The following is a 15,534-nucleotide window of genomic DNA, read 5'->3' as shown; positions in this document are numbered from 1 at the left end:
AGGCGTCGGGGCAAATCAGAGGTGCGATGTATTAAACGTTCCGCTGCTGTAAGAATAACTTCTGTAACACGAGTGACCTAATCGTCGACACTAGGAAAGTGACTGTCAACGAATGTTGATAGAGACGAAAAAAAGTGTCCAATCGGCTTGGGCAAATTTCCAGCATCTTGGGCGCATAGATTGCAATTGTGGCTGCAATCTAAGGACACATGGAAGAGCGAACCATTCAAAGCACCGAGCTAGCTAAACAGTACTGACCGAAAGGTCCAAATGAAATTCGTCATGGAGGTAGACAAAAATGTAGGTTCCCGAGTGTTGAGGCAAACAAGATCCGCTTGCTGGAAGGGGTCAATCAATAGAGAGCCTAGCAGACAAGGACGCGAGACCCCAAAAGTGGGAGGTGGGCATTGAAATCCCTAACCAGCAAATAGGGGGCAGGAGCTGACCAAGGAGATGGAGATCAGCTGTTGCCATCGGTGTGGACGATGGCATGTATACAGTACAGAGAGAGAGGTGGTGTATCCAGAAAGGGAAAGACCGACAGCAACAGCTTTGAAGTAACTGTTTAAGGGGATTGGGTGATAATGGACAGTATAATGGAGAAGAATCATAAGTCCCCGTGTGCTGGAGTGCCATCAACAGATGCTAGATCAAACCAGACGGACTGAAAATGAGGGAAAACAAAACGATTGTGGGACACAGCTTTGTTTTCTGAAGACAGAAGATAACTGGCGAGTAGGATCGTAAGAGGATCGACAGTTTATCCCAATTGGCTCTAATGCTGTGGATATTCCAATGGATAATGGACATAGGGTGGACAGAAAAGAGAAGAATCTTACCATGGTTGCTCTCAACTCAACGACTGCTGAGAGGTGGCAGCTGACAGCGTGGAACAGCATTCAGCCTAAGGCAGAAGATCTTGATCCATAGGATGTTTGGGGGCAGCTCCTGCCACCAACTATCAGCCGCCATCAGTGCGCCTTGGCGACACTGATGACAGCCAAGGGCGGTTACCGCCAGGTTGCGCTGTAGATGAGACATGCCGTGACAGGAGAAGAACTTTGTTTATTATGAGCCTTCTTGGAAACATGACGTTGAGATGTGGGAGGAATCGATGGTTGTGAAGTCGGGGTATGTAAAGAATCTTCGCAAGTAGGCTCTTTTTTGGAAGTCCAGGTGTCTGATTTTGGGGCTCGTGATTTAGCAGGAGCTGATGAGAGTGAGCCGTAGAGTGAGCAGGTGATAGTGGGGAGGTTGAACGTGCGATCTTTGGACTGCCTGATCTGACGACCGTGGCACTAAAGGTGAGACCACAAGTCTGCATGGCTACCTCCTTAGTAGGCTAAGGAGATGCAAGGACAATGTTGTGTTTACCTGCTGGAGGCACAGTGGGCTTTCGACTGGCGAATAACTTACGAGCAGCAAACGTAGACAACTTTTCCCTCACTCTGATTTCCTGAATAAGCCGTTCATCTTTGAAAATGGGGAAATCTCTAGCTGAAGCAGCGTTGTCGCCCATACAATTGATGCAACGAGGGGATGGAGGTGGACAAGCACTCTCATGGGCATCCTTGCCACACTTAACGCATTTGGCCGGATTGGAACACGACTGGCTGGTATGGTTAAACTGCTGACACTGATAGCAATGCGTAGGGTTGGGGATGTAAGGGTGAACTGAAATTATCTCATAGCCCACTTTAATGTTCGATGGAAGTTTAACAATGTCAAATGTCAAGAAGATATTACAGATTGGTACCCAAGTCCTTGTCAACCCTTTTCATGACTATGTACAGCTGTTACGACTTGGTCGGACAGGTAGTTTTGAATTTCGTCGTTTGACAGTGCGTCGAGTGAGCGTGTATAAACCACCCCACATCATGAATTTAAAGTGCGGTGCACTTCCACCCAGACAAGGAAGATGTGTAGCAGTGGAGTTCGCAGCAATTTTTGTGCCTGGAGGGCACTGACTGTTTCTAACAACAAGGTATCGCTTCTTAATCGGGAACAAGACTTTACAGGACCTGCAAATTGCGTCGACACCTTTCTGAATAATGAAAGGGTTGACTGGAGAAATCTTGACCTTCGTCAGACCGAGAAACAACAAGGAACTGTGGCACTGATGGAAGAATTGTCTGTGGCTGAGACTCGTCTAACTTTCGCTTCTGAGCAGAAATTTTAGACAGAGGAAACCATTGAGGAAGTATCCCCATGATTACCGGCGTCTCTGATGGCGCGCTCCTTCCTTGTGGGGGGCCTCTGAGGGCACTCCACCTTCGGTGATTGTTCACACCTCAGGTAACACCTCCCAAGAAATTGACAGAGGGACCAATCGGCACGTTTGGAAGGTACCAGCTCGGGTAATCATCCCTCCCTGGGCCAGGCCGTTACCAGGTCGGTACATACGTGTCCTACCTGTCTGCCCAGGGCGGGGATTACGCATTACCCCGTCAGCAGCTATGTGTGGGAACGCGTGGGACGGCCTACAGACACGCACAGGGAGGAAAGAAAGAAAGGGAGGAACAAAGAAAAGGAAACAGAGGTCTCAAACGCCGCAGTGGACAATGGGAAGACAGACTTCAGCAGAGAAAGCGAAAAAGAGATAGAATGTCTTACAGTTACAAGCGTCTGTCTCCAGGCGAGAGGACGTGGAAAAGTAAGGTACACAGCCCGGAAAGGAAAGAGGTGCACTAGCTCTGGGTCCCATGCTCACCATACGTATCCACTAGAGAGTTGGGGACCCCTGGGGGAAGATTTATTGTACCTGAACATGTTGAAATTACTGGTGCTGGTCTAACATTAGAACTCTGATCTCTCATTTCACTGGCTTTGACCCCTTTGAGACCATGTAGTTCCATCGTTGTCTTCATGATCCCAACTCTTCCAGGTCTCCACGAATAGAACCTGCTGCAGTTCATATCTTTGCCTGGTACAAATGTTTCCATCGAGTTATTTCAGATTTTTAACATGTGCATATCAAACTGCAGGTGACAAATTGTTATTTTTGACATCTTTCTGAGTTTTCAACAATAACTATAGGTACTGGTTTCGACACCCAGCCAAAATTTATTTCATGTTCAAACATGCCACTTTCTTGCTGGTTGAAGAATCCAGTAATCAACGGCCCTTCATCTAGTCAGCGTTAGACTCCCTGTCTCAACCGAAGTTTACATGTTATTTCCGCTTAAGACATGATGAGCACATCGCTACTGAAAGTCACTAGACGTTAACAACTATAGATACTACATTCTAATCCTGGTAACAAAAAAATTTTAGTCTCACTTCAGTTTTACACCTTGCTGTTTGTGAATAATTATGCTTTTTAACATTTTATTACACTTTGCTAAAACCCGATTAGGTGCCGAGTTCTAATTCCCATCCAACACGAAATTTCATTCCATGTGATTGGAAATTTAAACCTGCACACTTTCTGCTTGTGACTGGAACGATATTAAATACTTTTCGTTGTTGACAAACAATAGTTGCTTGACTGGAGTCGGAGATCCTAGTCCGCTACAAAAATGTTCATAAAGCTAGTCTAAATTACATTACGAAGTGTCATTTGTTGTAAATTAGAGTTTACAAACAATGATTCATCCGCAATAACGTTTTCCAATATTTGCATTATCGTGATAATTTGCGCCTGGATTGATAGCCATACAGATGTTACATTTTGTGGCCTCTTAAGCATTTTGTATGGATAGACGACTGAAAAGAGCAGATTTGCGAGACAGCTGCGTTGTGTGTTTGCATACAAATCGGGCGAAACGCAATTCAGGTCATTTGGATCGTTTTGAGCATGATAGTACATGTACAGAAGAGGAAATAATTGGAATTTCAGAAAAACTAGATTTATTCAAGAAATCTTCACAAAATGAGAAAAACAATACATTGCTCTACCACTAGCCCTTATGCAGCAATTATTTAGTTTGGTATTGGCAAGATATCTTGAGACCAGTAAAAATTGTCAAGTCCTGTACAACAGGCGCGTTAGATTGTCAAAATGTCAATATTTGAGGACCCTGCTCACAATGCTCCAAATTTTCTCAATTAGAGACCCAGCGACCTTGCTGGCCAAGGTAGGGTTTGGCGAGCACGAAGCAATGCAATAGACGTCTCACCGTGTGCAGGCGAGCATTAGCTTGCTGAAATGTAGGCCCAGGATGTCTTTCCAGGAAGTGGGGGAAAAAACAGGGCGTAGAATATCGACGTGCTGGCGTGCTGTAAGAGTGCCGCAGATTACCACCAAATGGCTCCTACGAAGCACACACCTCAGACCATCACACCTACTTGTCAGGCCATATGGTGGGCAAGTCAGTCTGGTATCCCACCACTGTCCAGGTCTCCAGACATCATCGCTGATCATTGGGGCTCAGTTCGAAGGCAGACATTTCTGAAGACCATTCCACTCCAGTCAATGGTATTCTGGCCACAGTAACCAGTGACGACGTGTCTTTAGACGCCCATAGACTGGTGGGATGCCAACCTGACTTTTCCACCATACTGCCTGACAAGCAGAAGTGATTGACTCTGCTGTCATTTCTATAGCTAGACCACTGTCATCCACACCAACCTTGCAACAGTATGTTGACAATACTCTAGGCCTCGTTTTGTTACCCTCCATGGGAAGCCATCCTGGGTGAGAGTGCCCTGCTACACACAATGACAGTTTCTACTGCTTGTCTTCGTGCTTGCCAGACCGCAAAGCATTATGGTAGGGTCCCCATCCAGCTCAGAGTTTTGATTAACGCGCCAGTTAGATTTTGGCATGATATCCCTCTGGAGGGCATCCAGCTGCTGTATCCATCAATGTCAAGTGGGAGTAACTACTTTTGTAAGAGCCAGAGGTGGAGTAACACGTTATTTACTTGCCCCATTTGGTATGCTCTATAATTTCAGAAAAAACTGGTTTTATTAAAAAGACCTGTTTGTAAACATTCATGTTTACATATTTCCATCCCATTCGGCTCATTCCATCATGGTGCATCTTTGTTTCAGTGTCTAACGATCGGAAATTTTGACCGCTTTGTCTATTCTTAACGAATGAAATTTATCAACAAATTTCTCTACAATAGTATGTCGTATCCACTCAGAATTAACTCAATATGACACCCTCTAACTTCGCTCCAAGACTTTCGGCATAGATAATGCTGTCTCATTTCCTTACACAGTAACGTACCATTTGGGCAAACCAGACATGCCCCTGCCCACGCATCCACGTGTACTGTATATCAGGCATTTAAATACGTATGTAATTTACTCAATGATTGTGTCATGTGATCCAGAAGTGAGCTGCCCTAAGTATAGCCTCAGCACCCACACCTACCTATTTCAGTAAATTCAAGTTTTCAGACAAAGGAGCAATTTACAGTGACGGCCTGGTACACCATTGGTCTTCCGAACTAATGAATTAAAGACTACCGAACGTCGGTTGCCAGTAGGAATTTCTTTATGTTGCACTGATTTGATAACTAAACATCTTCCTGGTAATGGCTGAAAAGGTTTTAGGATAATGTCTAAGGTATTGTGATTTACAGTTCAACTGTTTATAAATTAATCTTAAGATTTCATTAAATATTCATAAAAATGTTTAAGAGTTCTTGGGAAAACTACATTTGCCTATTTCGCCATCGGAAGTTTTGTTCACTGTAGGCATCAATACTTCGAAACATACCTTGTCAGTGTGTTAGGATAGAAGCGGACCAGTCATACTATGTTTTAGTAATGCTTCTAGAATGGCAAATGTACATATATTGGCAACATGCTGGTCGCTGCGAGCTCACCAGGTACAACACACCTGAAGGGCATTTTTACTATGTCATATCCCATAAAATTTCTTTAACGGTTTTCAACCTGTCAACGCTAGATGACAAAGCAGCAAAATATCTAAGATCTTCCCAGACGAAACATTTTCAGAGTTCTTTTCAACGATAAAAATTTGGAACCCTCTTCCTACTCAAATTCTGAAGTTCATCTCCTTTTGTCTCTTGCAGATTTCAACCAAAGTGATTTTTAAAATTCAGTTCGTCCCATATCATTATCTAGTCCTAGAGTTAATTTTATGACTGACTCGATGGTAGATATCGAGGAAAAACTGCGAGTTCATTGGGTCTGACATTTTGTCTCAGTGATAGGTCCTAAATATCACAAATGTCAGATTTCCTATAATAAGGCAAGTGTGTGAAAAAAAATAGCATGTAATGTAAATTTGCCAACGAGGGCAACAACATCGCGTTAGGGCATGTACGATCGCTCAGCAGTAATAAAATACCGTGCACATAATTTAACAATTCTTATGACTGTCAGGTAGTTTTAAGAGAGCACCTAGAAATGAAATTTTACATGTTTAATTCTCCGTACGAGATAGGCGGAAAGCTTTCCTGAACGTAGCACATTCAGAATATGGTGCAAAAACTGGATGCTGCTGTCTAATACAAAACTCTGTACTGACAGCCGTTGAAACTTACCTGTGATGTAAAATTTTGGTAACAGGCGTGTCATGAAGATTCGGCCGTTCACCCCCAAACTTTTTCCGCAATATACGCTGGAAACACTAACTACCACCTTGTTTACTTTGTTTTCACTGTGTCATGGGTCCATATTTTAGGGAAGTTCTACATTTATAGACATCTCTTGCCCAGGCAAGGGTGATTAGAACGATCTGTGATGTTAGTGAACTTTGTACTGGCCATTCTTTCGTTGTGCTTCCAGAATATTAATTCATAGTATTTACTAATACTGTGGAGTAAATCAAAAAATTTCAGCGATCGCTCAGTGATCACTGGTCAGAACAAAGGTTCACACTTTGATGAAAATTCCTTAGAGACTGGATACAAAGGTGTGCACTGTTCTGTGTTTTCAGTAAACATCCACAGGATCTAAATCTTTAGTGATTAACCCCCATGTCAACTCAGCTGGAAAGCTTCCCTGTGACGTTTTTACAATAGTTACTCATAATCAAAGCTTCTCACTGTGTGACTTGTGTCAATTACTTACGTTTTCATTAAGGTTTCTGCAAATTATAGAGAACGCTTCATACCATAACGGGGTGGCTTTAGCTAATTGTTCTCCGTAAGTGGCTAGTATACTAATTCCTGCAGTAATGACTGTCGCAGCGTGTGAATGGAAAAATGTTTCCACTACATAGCGTTGTACTAGGAAATACATGTGTGACCATTGCTCTGACAGATCTGTAAGACAATCCAGTTACTCGACGTAGATTTTTAAAATACGAATTATAATCTGGCATTCATCTGCTAAGACAAGATTTGACTTTTCACTACTGTATGCTCTTTCATCACAAGGCTTCTTTCTATACGTTCTAGTTTATAGGAGGAGGGTAATTTGGTGGTTCATTAAAATAAGCCATAATATAATTTTATTTATTAAATGAAAGCGCCATATGTTGAAGGATTTAGTATTTTGAAGAATTTAAAAATCTATGAATATAAATACCACATGTCTTAGGTTAAAATTTTCCTCATTTTCTATGAAGCAACACTGGTCATTCTGTCAAGATATTCACGTGGTCTTAGTTATTAGCTGTTTTTATCACTAACTACATATTTCATTCATCACTTTTATCCACTAGTATATCACTCTTCTGCTTACGCACACGACGAGGGCGGCAGTTCCCTATCTGTGCGATGGATAGTGTTAATTCTTTTCTATTTGGAGGTGTAATGAGCTGGTCCTCTGCTCCAGCTGTGTGAGGTGAGAGATGCACACAATTCTCTTTCGCAGTAGGTGTTTTATTCAGTTTCCACAAATTACTCCTGTCGTTACATGTTGCTTCATCATAACTAGTCATTTCAGTTTCCCCACGAGTCACGGTTTCTCTGAGATCAGAACTCCCAGAAAACAGCGATCTGCGGGATAGAGGACGTTTAGGTAACACTGGCGTAACATCAGTAGTTTGAAGAGGTGATTTAAGGTAATAATCATTTCTTATGCCCGACCTGCTACTATTACTACTAGTGGGAGAAACTTTTCTATGTTGTCTAGCATCTGATAGCTCCAGTGAAATTTTTACTTCTACTTTGCCTTCTGAGCTCTTTACACTAAGAGTCCTGACATTATATATGTCCTTTCTTCTGACCTTAGGCAACTTGGTTGCCCTAATATTCCTCTTTAGTCTCTTCGTCTTTACACACCTAGTATTTCTTTCACTAGAGATATTTGGGCATGCTGTCATTCGTACAGGCATTTTGTTCACTTTACTAATGCTGTGTGTACTTTTGAGCATACCTAGATTCTTACTAACTTTCTCATTTTTATAATATGTTGGGTGTTTACGAATACATCCAAGTGATGTGTTAGTGACAAACTTTTCCCCAATAGGTTTATTGTGTGCGGCTGCAGAGTCCTCCAATCCTCCCCTATAATTGCGTTTCTCAGCTTCCTGGTTCTTGCGCTCCTGAATAAAGGTAGAATGCGCAGCATCCTCCATACTGAACACAATGCTTTGAGATGAATCACTATTATCCAGTTTGACATAACCTGTTGAAAATAGTGACCAACGTCGTTTTCTGTTATGCACACTGTTCGTCTGTTTGATACATTCCAAGGACTTCTTGCTGCTTGTTAACATGCCAGCATCAGCCTTCACACCCTCACTCCTTGGCCTTTTGCAAGAGTTATCTGCGGCTTCAGGCAAACTACAAGAAGATCTTCGAGCTGAAGCAAATGAATCCCGAAATTTGCACCATTTTGCTGACATTTTCGCCACTGAGGCTATACTACTTTCCGAAAATCTTCTAAAGGTGTTACGCATGACATGCTGCGACTGTTCATTTTCCATCATGCAAACTTCCGATTGGGTACCGGAGTCTGAGTGAAGCTCCTCTGATGATATTGTAACGAAAGAGGATTGTTCGGCATCGCCAGTTTCACTCATGGGAGTCACATCGCTCTGGCCATTTCTAGCATTATTAATTACGGCTCGCCGAGCCAGACATCCAGATGACCTGTTAAAAAAGTAAGGTACTTTAGAGGCAGTTTTGACATACACTATCTGCCTAAATTTGTTGACATGAAATTACCATATATTCCGCAAGTGTTTGGTCTCGAATCCCTGTTTCTTCATTTTACCTGTAACAACAAATTTAACACATTTAAGACCACACTTCAATGTACAAATCTACTGCACTAATTTATTTTAATACTATTTATGAACTTTTGTAAAATACTTCATACACAGCATGTTAGATTTTGCATGAATTAGCACGTTGAAGCATATTTCATAAACAAATTATCAAAATGTGTCCAGACTCCTATTACTGGACATTAATATGGCGTGTGCCCACCCTTCGCCTTTACAGTCGTTTTAACACTACTGGGGACGCTTTCAATCAAGTCTAGGGATTTCTTCAGGAATAACAGCCCATTCTTTCTCCAGATACGAAACCATAGAAGGTACTGATATTGGACACTTGAGTCTGCAGCGAAGTAGATGTTTTAACGTATACCAAATATGTTCCATTTGATTCAAGTCTGGACTCAGGGTAGGCCAGTCCATGTATTAATGTTCTCCACAAACCATTGTCCCAGATTCCGCTTTATATCAGTGTACATACATGCTAATACACTCTTCTGCACGCCTCTACTGTATGCAGTACATAATGCTGCGAAGATGTACGTAAGGCTGTAAATGTGTTCATATCCTACAAGAGTTTCCTTAATACGGCTTCACTCATCATCCCATATAACTCGCTTCCTGTGATCCACTGTCCATTGGCGTTTTCGCAGCAGAAGTGTCACTTGGCACTGACAACAAATGTGTGGCTTATAAGGAGCTGCCCAGCAATTTTACACCATTCTTTTAACCACCCACAAGCAGTCTGCTAGCTAGGCTGACAGCACTTTGGAAGTCTCAAGTAATTCCTTCTGCTGATTTCGTGCAATTATTTTTAGAAGTACCATCTGCAATTGTTGGTCATTGTTCTTCAGTATGAGAAGTCTGCCTTGTCTCTGCATAGCTACAGTGGTTCGCGTTTCAGTACCGTGTATTTTTGTTGCTTTAGAAGGGTTGAAATGTCCCTGATGGATTTATTACTTAGGTGACGTTCAGTGACAAGTCCACATTCGAAGTCACTAAGCTCTCCTGACTGGCCCATTCTGTTATCACTTTGCCAACAAGAGTGCTCTCACCTTTTACACAGCTAAGTCCACCACACCTGATATCTAATGGTCAATTCCGCATTACTAGAGCGAATCAGAGTCTCTGCACCTGTTTTTTGCCAAATTACAGGTGTACATGAGAAGTAGACATATCCATTCCCAGTGGTGGACCTTTCTTGGACCAGCAGGACCTCATCTGCCAGTAGCTCTGGGGCAACATACTGCCATTTATGATTGTGTTGTGCTTCACATGTCCACAGCGTACATTGGCATGTGCACCTGAAGGACACTACCTGGGAGTTTCATTTTGTATCCGAGTGTTCATGGGTCCTTTGGATATCAGAAACTGTCAGTATACTTGGCTGAAAGAAAAGTGAATAATTTCACTATATCATCTAACACTATTTGCCTATGGAATAACAATTTACTGGACCACATTGTTACTGGTCATGAATCGTGGATACTGCATTTTGCACTGGAATCCAAGCAGAAGAGCATTGTGTGAAAATACCTGGATTTGCCTGCGACAAAAAATTTGTTTCAGTGCCATCTGCTGGGAAAGTGGTTTTCTGAGATCTCCATGGACTGCCAGTACTGAATTTTATGCAACTAAGTGCAACCACCAAAGCTAACAGCTATTGTTCCACACTCACTTCTGCAGGCTGCCATCAGGACGAAGTGCCAAAGGATACTACGTGGACTATGTGGTTATCCTCCACGACAATGTGAGGCCACATATGACAATCAGAACCACCTACAAGTTCCAATAATTTCACTGGCACAGTCTAGACCACCCACCATATGGTCACGACACCAATCCTTGTGATTTTAACACTTGGAATTTGCCAAACAAGTTCCTAGCAGGACAGTAATTCACATGGCAAAAGCAAGACAGCAGTCTGACGGTTAGAGTCGGCCAGTAAAACTGCCACAGGGCATCTCAAATTTAGTGCTGCAATAGGACAGATTCTGAACCATATTGGGGACTACATGGAAAATGGCGTATGTACATAGAATAGTTCATATATTGGTAACTACCTGTATGTACACAATGAACAATTGCGCCACTGAAGACGAAATAGCCAAAAAATCTGAGCATTTGGCAATAACATAAAAACTGGGCATTATATCAAAGTGGAGACATTCATGAAATGGGAAATATCCAAATCTGTATTCACCTATGAACTATGCACTAAGGATTGCTCACTTTACAATGCAGATTATAGGGGGTTGTATGTTTGGGGGGGGGGGGTTGGCGGGGGTGGAGACCAAGCAACCATTTCCTCAGTCCCATGACCTAAGGTGGGAAAAACAACAGTCTCCTCCCAGTCTCTCAAAGTGGAAGAGCAGAGGTGCCACAAAAATATTATGAGCAGTGGGGGCACCAGCCCTGATACTGACACACACACACACACACACACACACACACACACACACACACACACACACACACACACACACACACACACACACGAAGAAGAAAAGGAAATACGAAACTGCACAACAGACCAGACAAAACGTATGGAAAAGGTGGGGAGAGCCTAGCCAGTGTGGAGGTAAGAAAGGCCTCTATGACCAACGCCTACAGTAATGGAAGGATGCAAAGGACTTATACGTGAGAATACGAATCACTTTTGTACAGGTAACAGGGCAGACGAAACCATAAAAGAGTCGTCCATAAACACTCAACACAAGGAAGACAGGAATGCATATTTAGTGCAAAGCGCAAAGAGGCAGGGGCAGTTCAGCAAAATATAGACTATGAGCAGAGTCCCACAAAAAAAAAAAAAAAAAAAAAAAAAAAAAAAAAAAAAAAAAAAAAAAAAAAGTGGCAAAGTATGGGCAATAAGATGGCAGAGGGTAGAATCACATGGTGGGAGTCTCCCAGATGGCACGAAGTTTACTACACAGAGGTGTACCTCCAAAATCAACCCATGATTGAGCAAATAGAAATTTTAGGTAAAGTCTTAAATCCACACCTGGATGGGGCATTGAGAACGGGGGTTAGGTGATTCCCCACACCCACCCAGATGTGCAGCAAGTTCATTCCCATCACCAAGAATGTCATGAATAGCAGATACCATGGGGTGGCTGGAAAAATAATAGTCAGCCTCAACGCAACTCATTGAGGCTGTATGTAACAAAACTGAGGACCATTTAATGAAGCAGATAGCCCAATAGATGGACATCAATTCTACAGAAACTACACACGTGGCAGGGAAGAGATGCCACTAAGTGCAACCACAAAAGCTAACAGTTATTGTTCCACACAGTCACATCTGCAGGCTGTCATCAGGACGAAGTGCCAACAGAAAATGTTAATGAATGTTTTGAGGAACAAACCAAGGAGTCTGTTAGCAGACAACGTAAGAGGACAAGGAGCGGAGATAGAAGTCGCAGCAGAGAGGACTGGGTCAGAGCCGAACCAGTATGCCCACCCGAGGGTGGGAAATGGGTACATAATAGCACAAAACCGTGAAAAGAACAGTATAGGAAGGGTTAGCAGGGGACTAGCGGATACTGGTAACATAGGAAATCATGCTGGACTGTTGAATTTGAAGGGGAGAGATACCAGTATCAATCAGACGACTCAACAGGGCTATTGTTAAAAGCACCAATGCTTATACAGATAACACTATGGCGAACTTGGCCCGAGAGAAGCACTGAAGAGGCAGCTGATCCATAAACTTGACAACCTTAGACAACACAGTAAAGTGGAGAAGGATCGAACAATCTGCACCCCAAGAGGTGTGTGCAAGGAAGCGAAGGACATTGAATTTACAAAAACAGCCCACTATCAGGTGATGGATGGGGGCCACCAAGTAAGCTTGTTAGTAAGACCCAAGAAACAGAACTGTGGAATCTATGTCAGCTGCTGGGCATCGAGGGAGAGCTCCAAGTCAGGATGGACCATAGTATGGCGAAAAATGCAGCACTCTCGACTTAAGGGGAGAGAATTGAAAACCGTGTAGAGTGGACACAGGGAAACAGTCAAGATGGCACCTAGAGCTGTCCTGCAGAGGCCACAGTGTAGAAGCTAGCCCAAATACAGAATTCATCCACATACAGTGCAGGAGTGACCAACAGCCCTGCAGAGGTACCAAGTCCATTAATGGCGATCACAAAAAGGACGCTATATTAAGCCTTGCGGAACGCCATTCTCCTGGGTCCCCAGAACAGTGCCAACCCAGATTCTGAACGAACAGTGGGACAGGAACATGCGAAAATCTGAAGGGGGGCTTTGGAGACCCTACTCATGGAGTAAGGAGGATGATGTGATGGTGTCAAGCTATGTCCACATATATATACTCCGCTAGCCACCAAGCAGTGTGTGGCGGAGGGCGCGATTCGCACCAAAATCATATTTCCCCCCTGTTCCACTCACAGATCGCGTGAGGGGAAAACTACTGTTTTTTTTCTTTTGGGGTTTAAGGGCGCTCAACTACTGAGGTCATTAGCGCCCAGTCACAATTGTTAGAGCACATATAATCTAGTAAAACTCAAGGGGGGGGGGGGACCACCAGAAAGTTCTTACAAAGAGGCAGATAAAATAAATGAAAGAGTTAGATGTCTTGACAATCCAGTCAAAGTAATGAAACGAAGAACACAAGCAGCTGCTCGAGCGTCATCCGCTAAAATATCCTGTAAAGTAGATGGCAGAGAGAGGACAACACGAAATTGACTAAAACCGGGACACAACAATAAAACATGGCGCACTGTTAATGCATGACCACAAGGGCACTGCAGGGCTGGGTCACTGGAGATCAGGTAGCGGTGGCTAAACCGGCAATGCCCAATCTGCAACCTGGTCAGAAGGACCTCTTCTCACCGAGATGGTCGGGAGGAGGTTGTCCAAGCAGTTGGGAACGGTTTGACTGCCCAGAGCTTGCTTTCTTGAAGTGAGGACCAAGTATCCCACCACAAGGACACAAGCCCCTTACAAACAACCCCACTAACGTCAGATGACGGGACAATGGGAGGCTGGACGAGGCAGGAGGACTGCAGCCTTGGCTGCAGCATCAGCAGCCTCATTCCCAGGCACTCCTACATGGCCGGGAACCCACAGAAAGCTGACAGGAGAGCCACCCTCAGCGAAAGAATGGAGGGACTGCTGGATCCGTTGCACCAAGGGATGGGCCGGATATGGAGCTCCAAGCCTCTGAAGAGCACTAAGTGAATCAGAGCAGAGTACATACGATGAATGGCGGTGGCGGCGGGTATACTGAACAGCCTGATGGAGAGCAAAAAGCTCGGCCGTAAAGCTGGAACATTGGTCGAGGAGCCGGTATTTATAGGTGACGGCCCCAACGACAAAGGCACAGCCGACACCATCGTCAGTTTTTGAGCCATCAGTGTAAATAAAGGTGTGACTGACAAGTCGCACACGAAGTTCGACAAACTGGGAGCAATACACTGCAGCCAGAGTACCCTCCTTCGGGAGCGAGCTGAGGTCGAGATAAACATGAACCGGAGCCTGGAGCCAAGGTGGTGTCGGGCTCTCACCCTCTCTGAAGGTGGTAAGGAGGGCAAAACCCAATTGTCGAAGCAGGCGACGAAAGCGGACTCTGGGGGGGGGGGGGGCCAGCAGGGCAGACACATACAACCCATACTGACGGTCGAGAGAATCGGCGAAGGAGGACTGGTAAGAGGGGTGGTCGGGCATTGGCAACAGCTGGCAGGCATACCGACAAAGCAGTACGTCGCGCCAGTAGGTCAATGGTAATTCGGCAGCTTCAGCATAAAGACTCGACGGGACTAGTGTAGAAAGCTCCGGTCGCAAGACGTAACCCCCGATGGTGGATGGAGTTGAGACGGCGTAATAGGGATGGCCGAGCAGACGAGTAGACTAGGCTCCCATAATCCAGCTTTGATCGGACTATGGACCGATACAAGCAAACCAGGACAGTGCGATCCGCTCCCCAAGATGAACCGCTAAGAACTCTGAGCACATTAAGGGAACGTGTACAACGAGCAGCCAAATAAGAGACGTGCGGAGACCAACACAGTTTCCTGTCCAGTGTGAGCCCTAGAAACTTAGTTGTTTCCATGAATGGGAGAACAACGGGACCGAGATGTAAGGATGGCGGAAGGAACGCTTTATATCGCCAAAAGTTGATGCAAACCATCTTTTCAGAGAACCGGAAGCCATTTGCCACACTCCATGAGTATAGGCTGTCTAGACAAGGCTGAAGGCAGCGCTCCAGGAGGCATGTTCTCTGGACACTGCAGTAGATCGCGAAGTCATCGACAAAGAGAGAGCCTGAGACATTAGGTGGAATGCAATCCATAATTGGATTGACCGCGATGGCAAAAAGTGCTACGCTCAAGACGGATCCCTGAGGCACTCCGTTCTCCTGGAGGTAGACGTCGGACAATACAGAACCCACACGTACCCTAAACTTTCGATCTGTTAAAAAG

The 15,534-nt window shown here is 44.2% G+C and overlaps 1 protein-coding gene across 1 annotated transcript in view; it reads right to left on the bottom strand.

The window, feature by feature from the left end:
- Window positions 1–7,469: 7,469 nt before the first annotated feature.
- Window positions 7,470–15,534, bottom strand: part of LOC126183331 (uncharacterized) — a 29,095-nt gene continuing 21,030 nt past the window's right edge. Inside the window, exons 2-3 of the mRNA XM_049925196.1 lie at window positions 9,039–9,087; window positions 7,470–8,963 (exon numbers count right to left, since the gene is read on the bottom strand). Coding sequence (XP_049781153.1) covers window positions 7,565–8,963; window positions 9,039–9,087 — 1,448 coding nt within the window. The 3' untranslated portion in view covers window positions 7,470–7,564. The remainder of the gene's footprint in view (window positions 8,964–9,038; window positions 9,088–15,534) is intronic.

Source organism: Schistocerca cancellata, chromosome 4, assembly GCF_023864275.1.
Source record: "Schistocerca cancellata isolate TAMUIC-IGC-003103 chromosome 4, iqSchCanc2.1, whole genome shotgun sequence".
NCBI lineage: Eukaryota > Metazoa > Arthropoda > Insecta > Orthoptera > Acrididae > Schistocerca > Schistocerca cancellata.
This window is presented reverse-complemented; position numbering and strand designations above follow the sequence as displayed.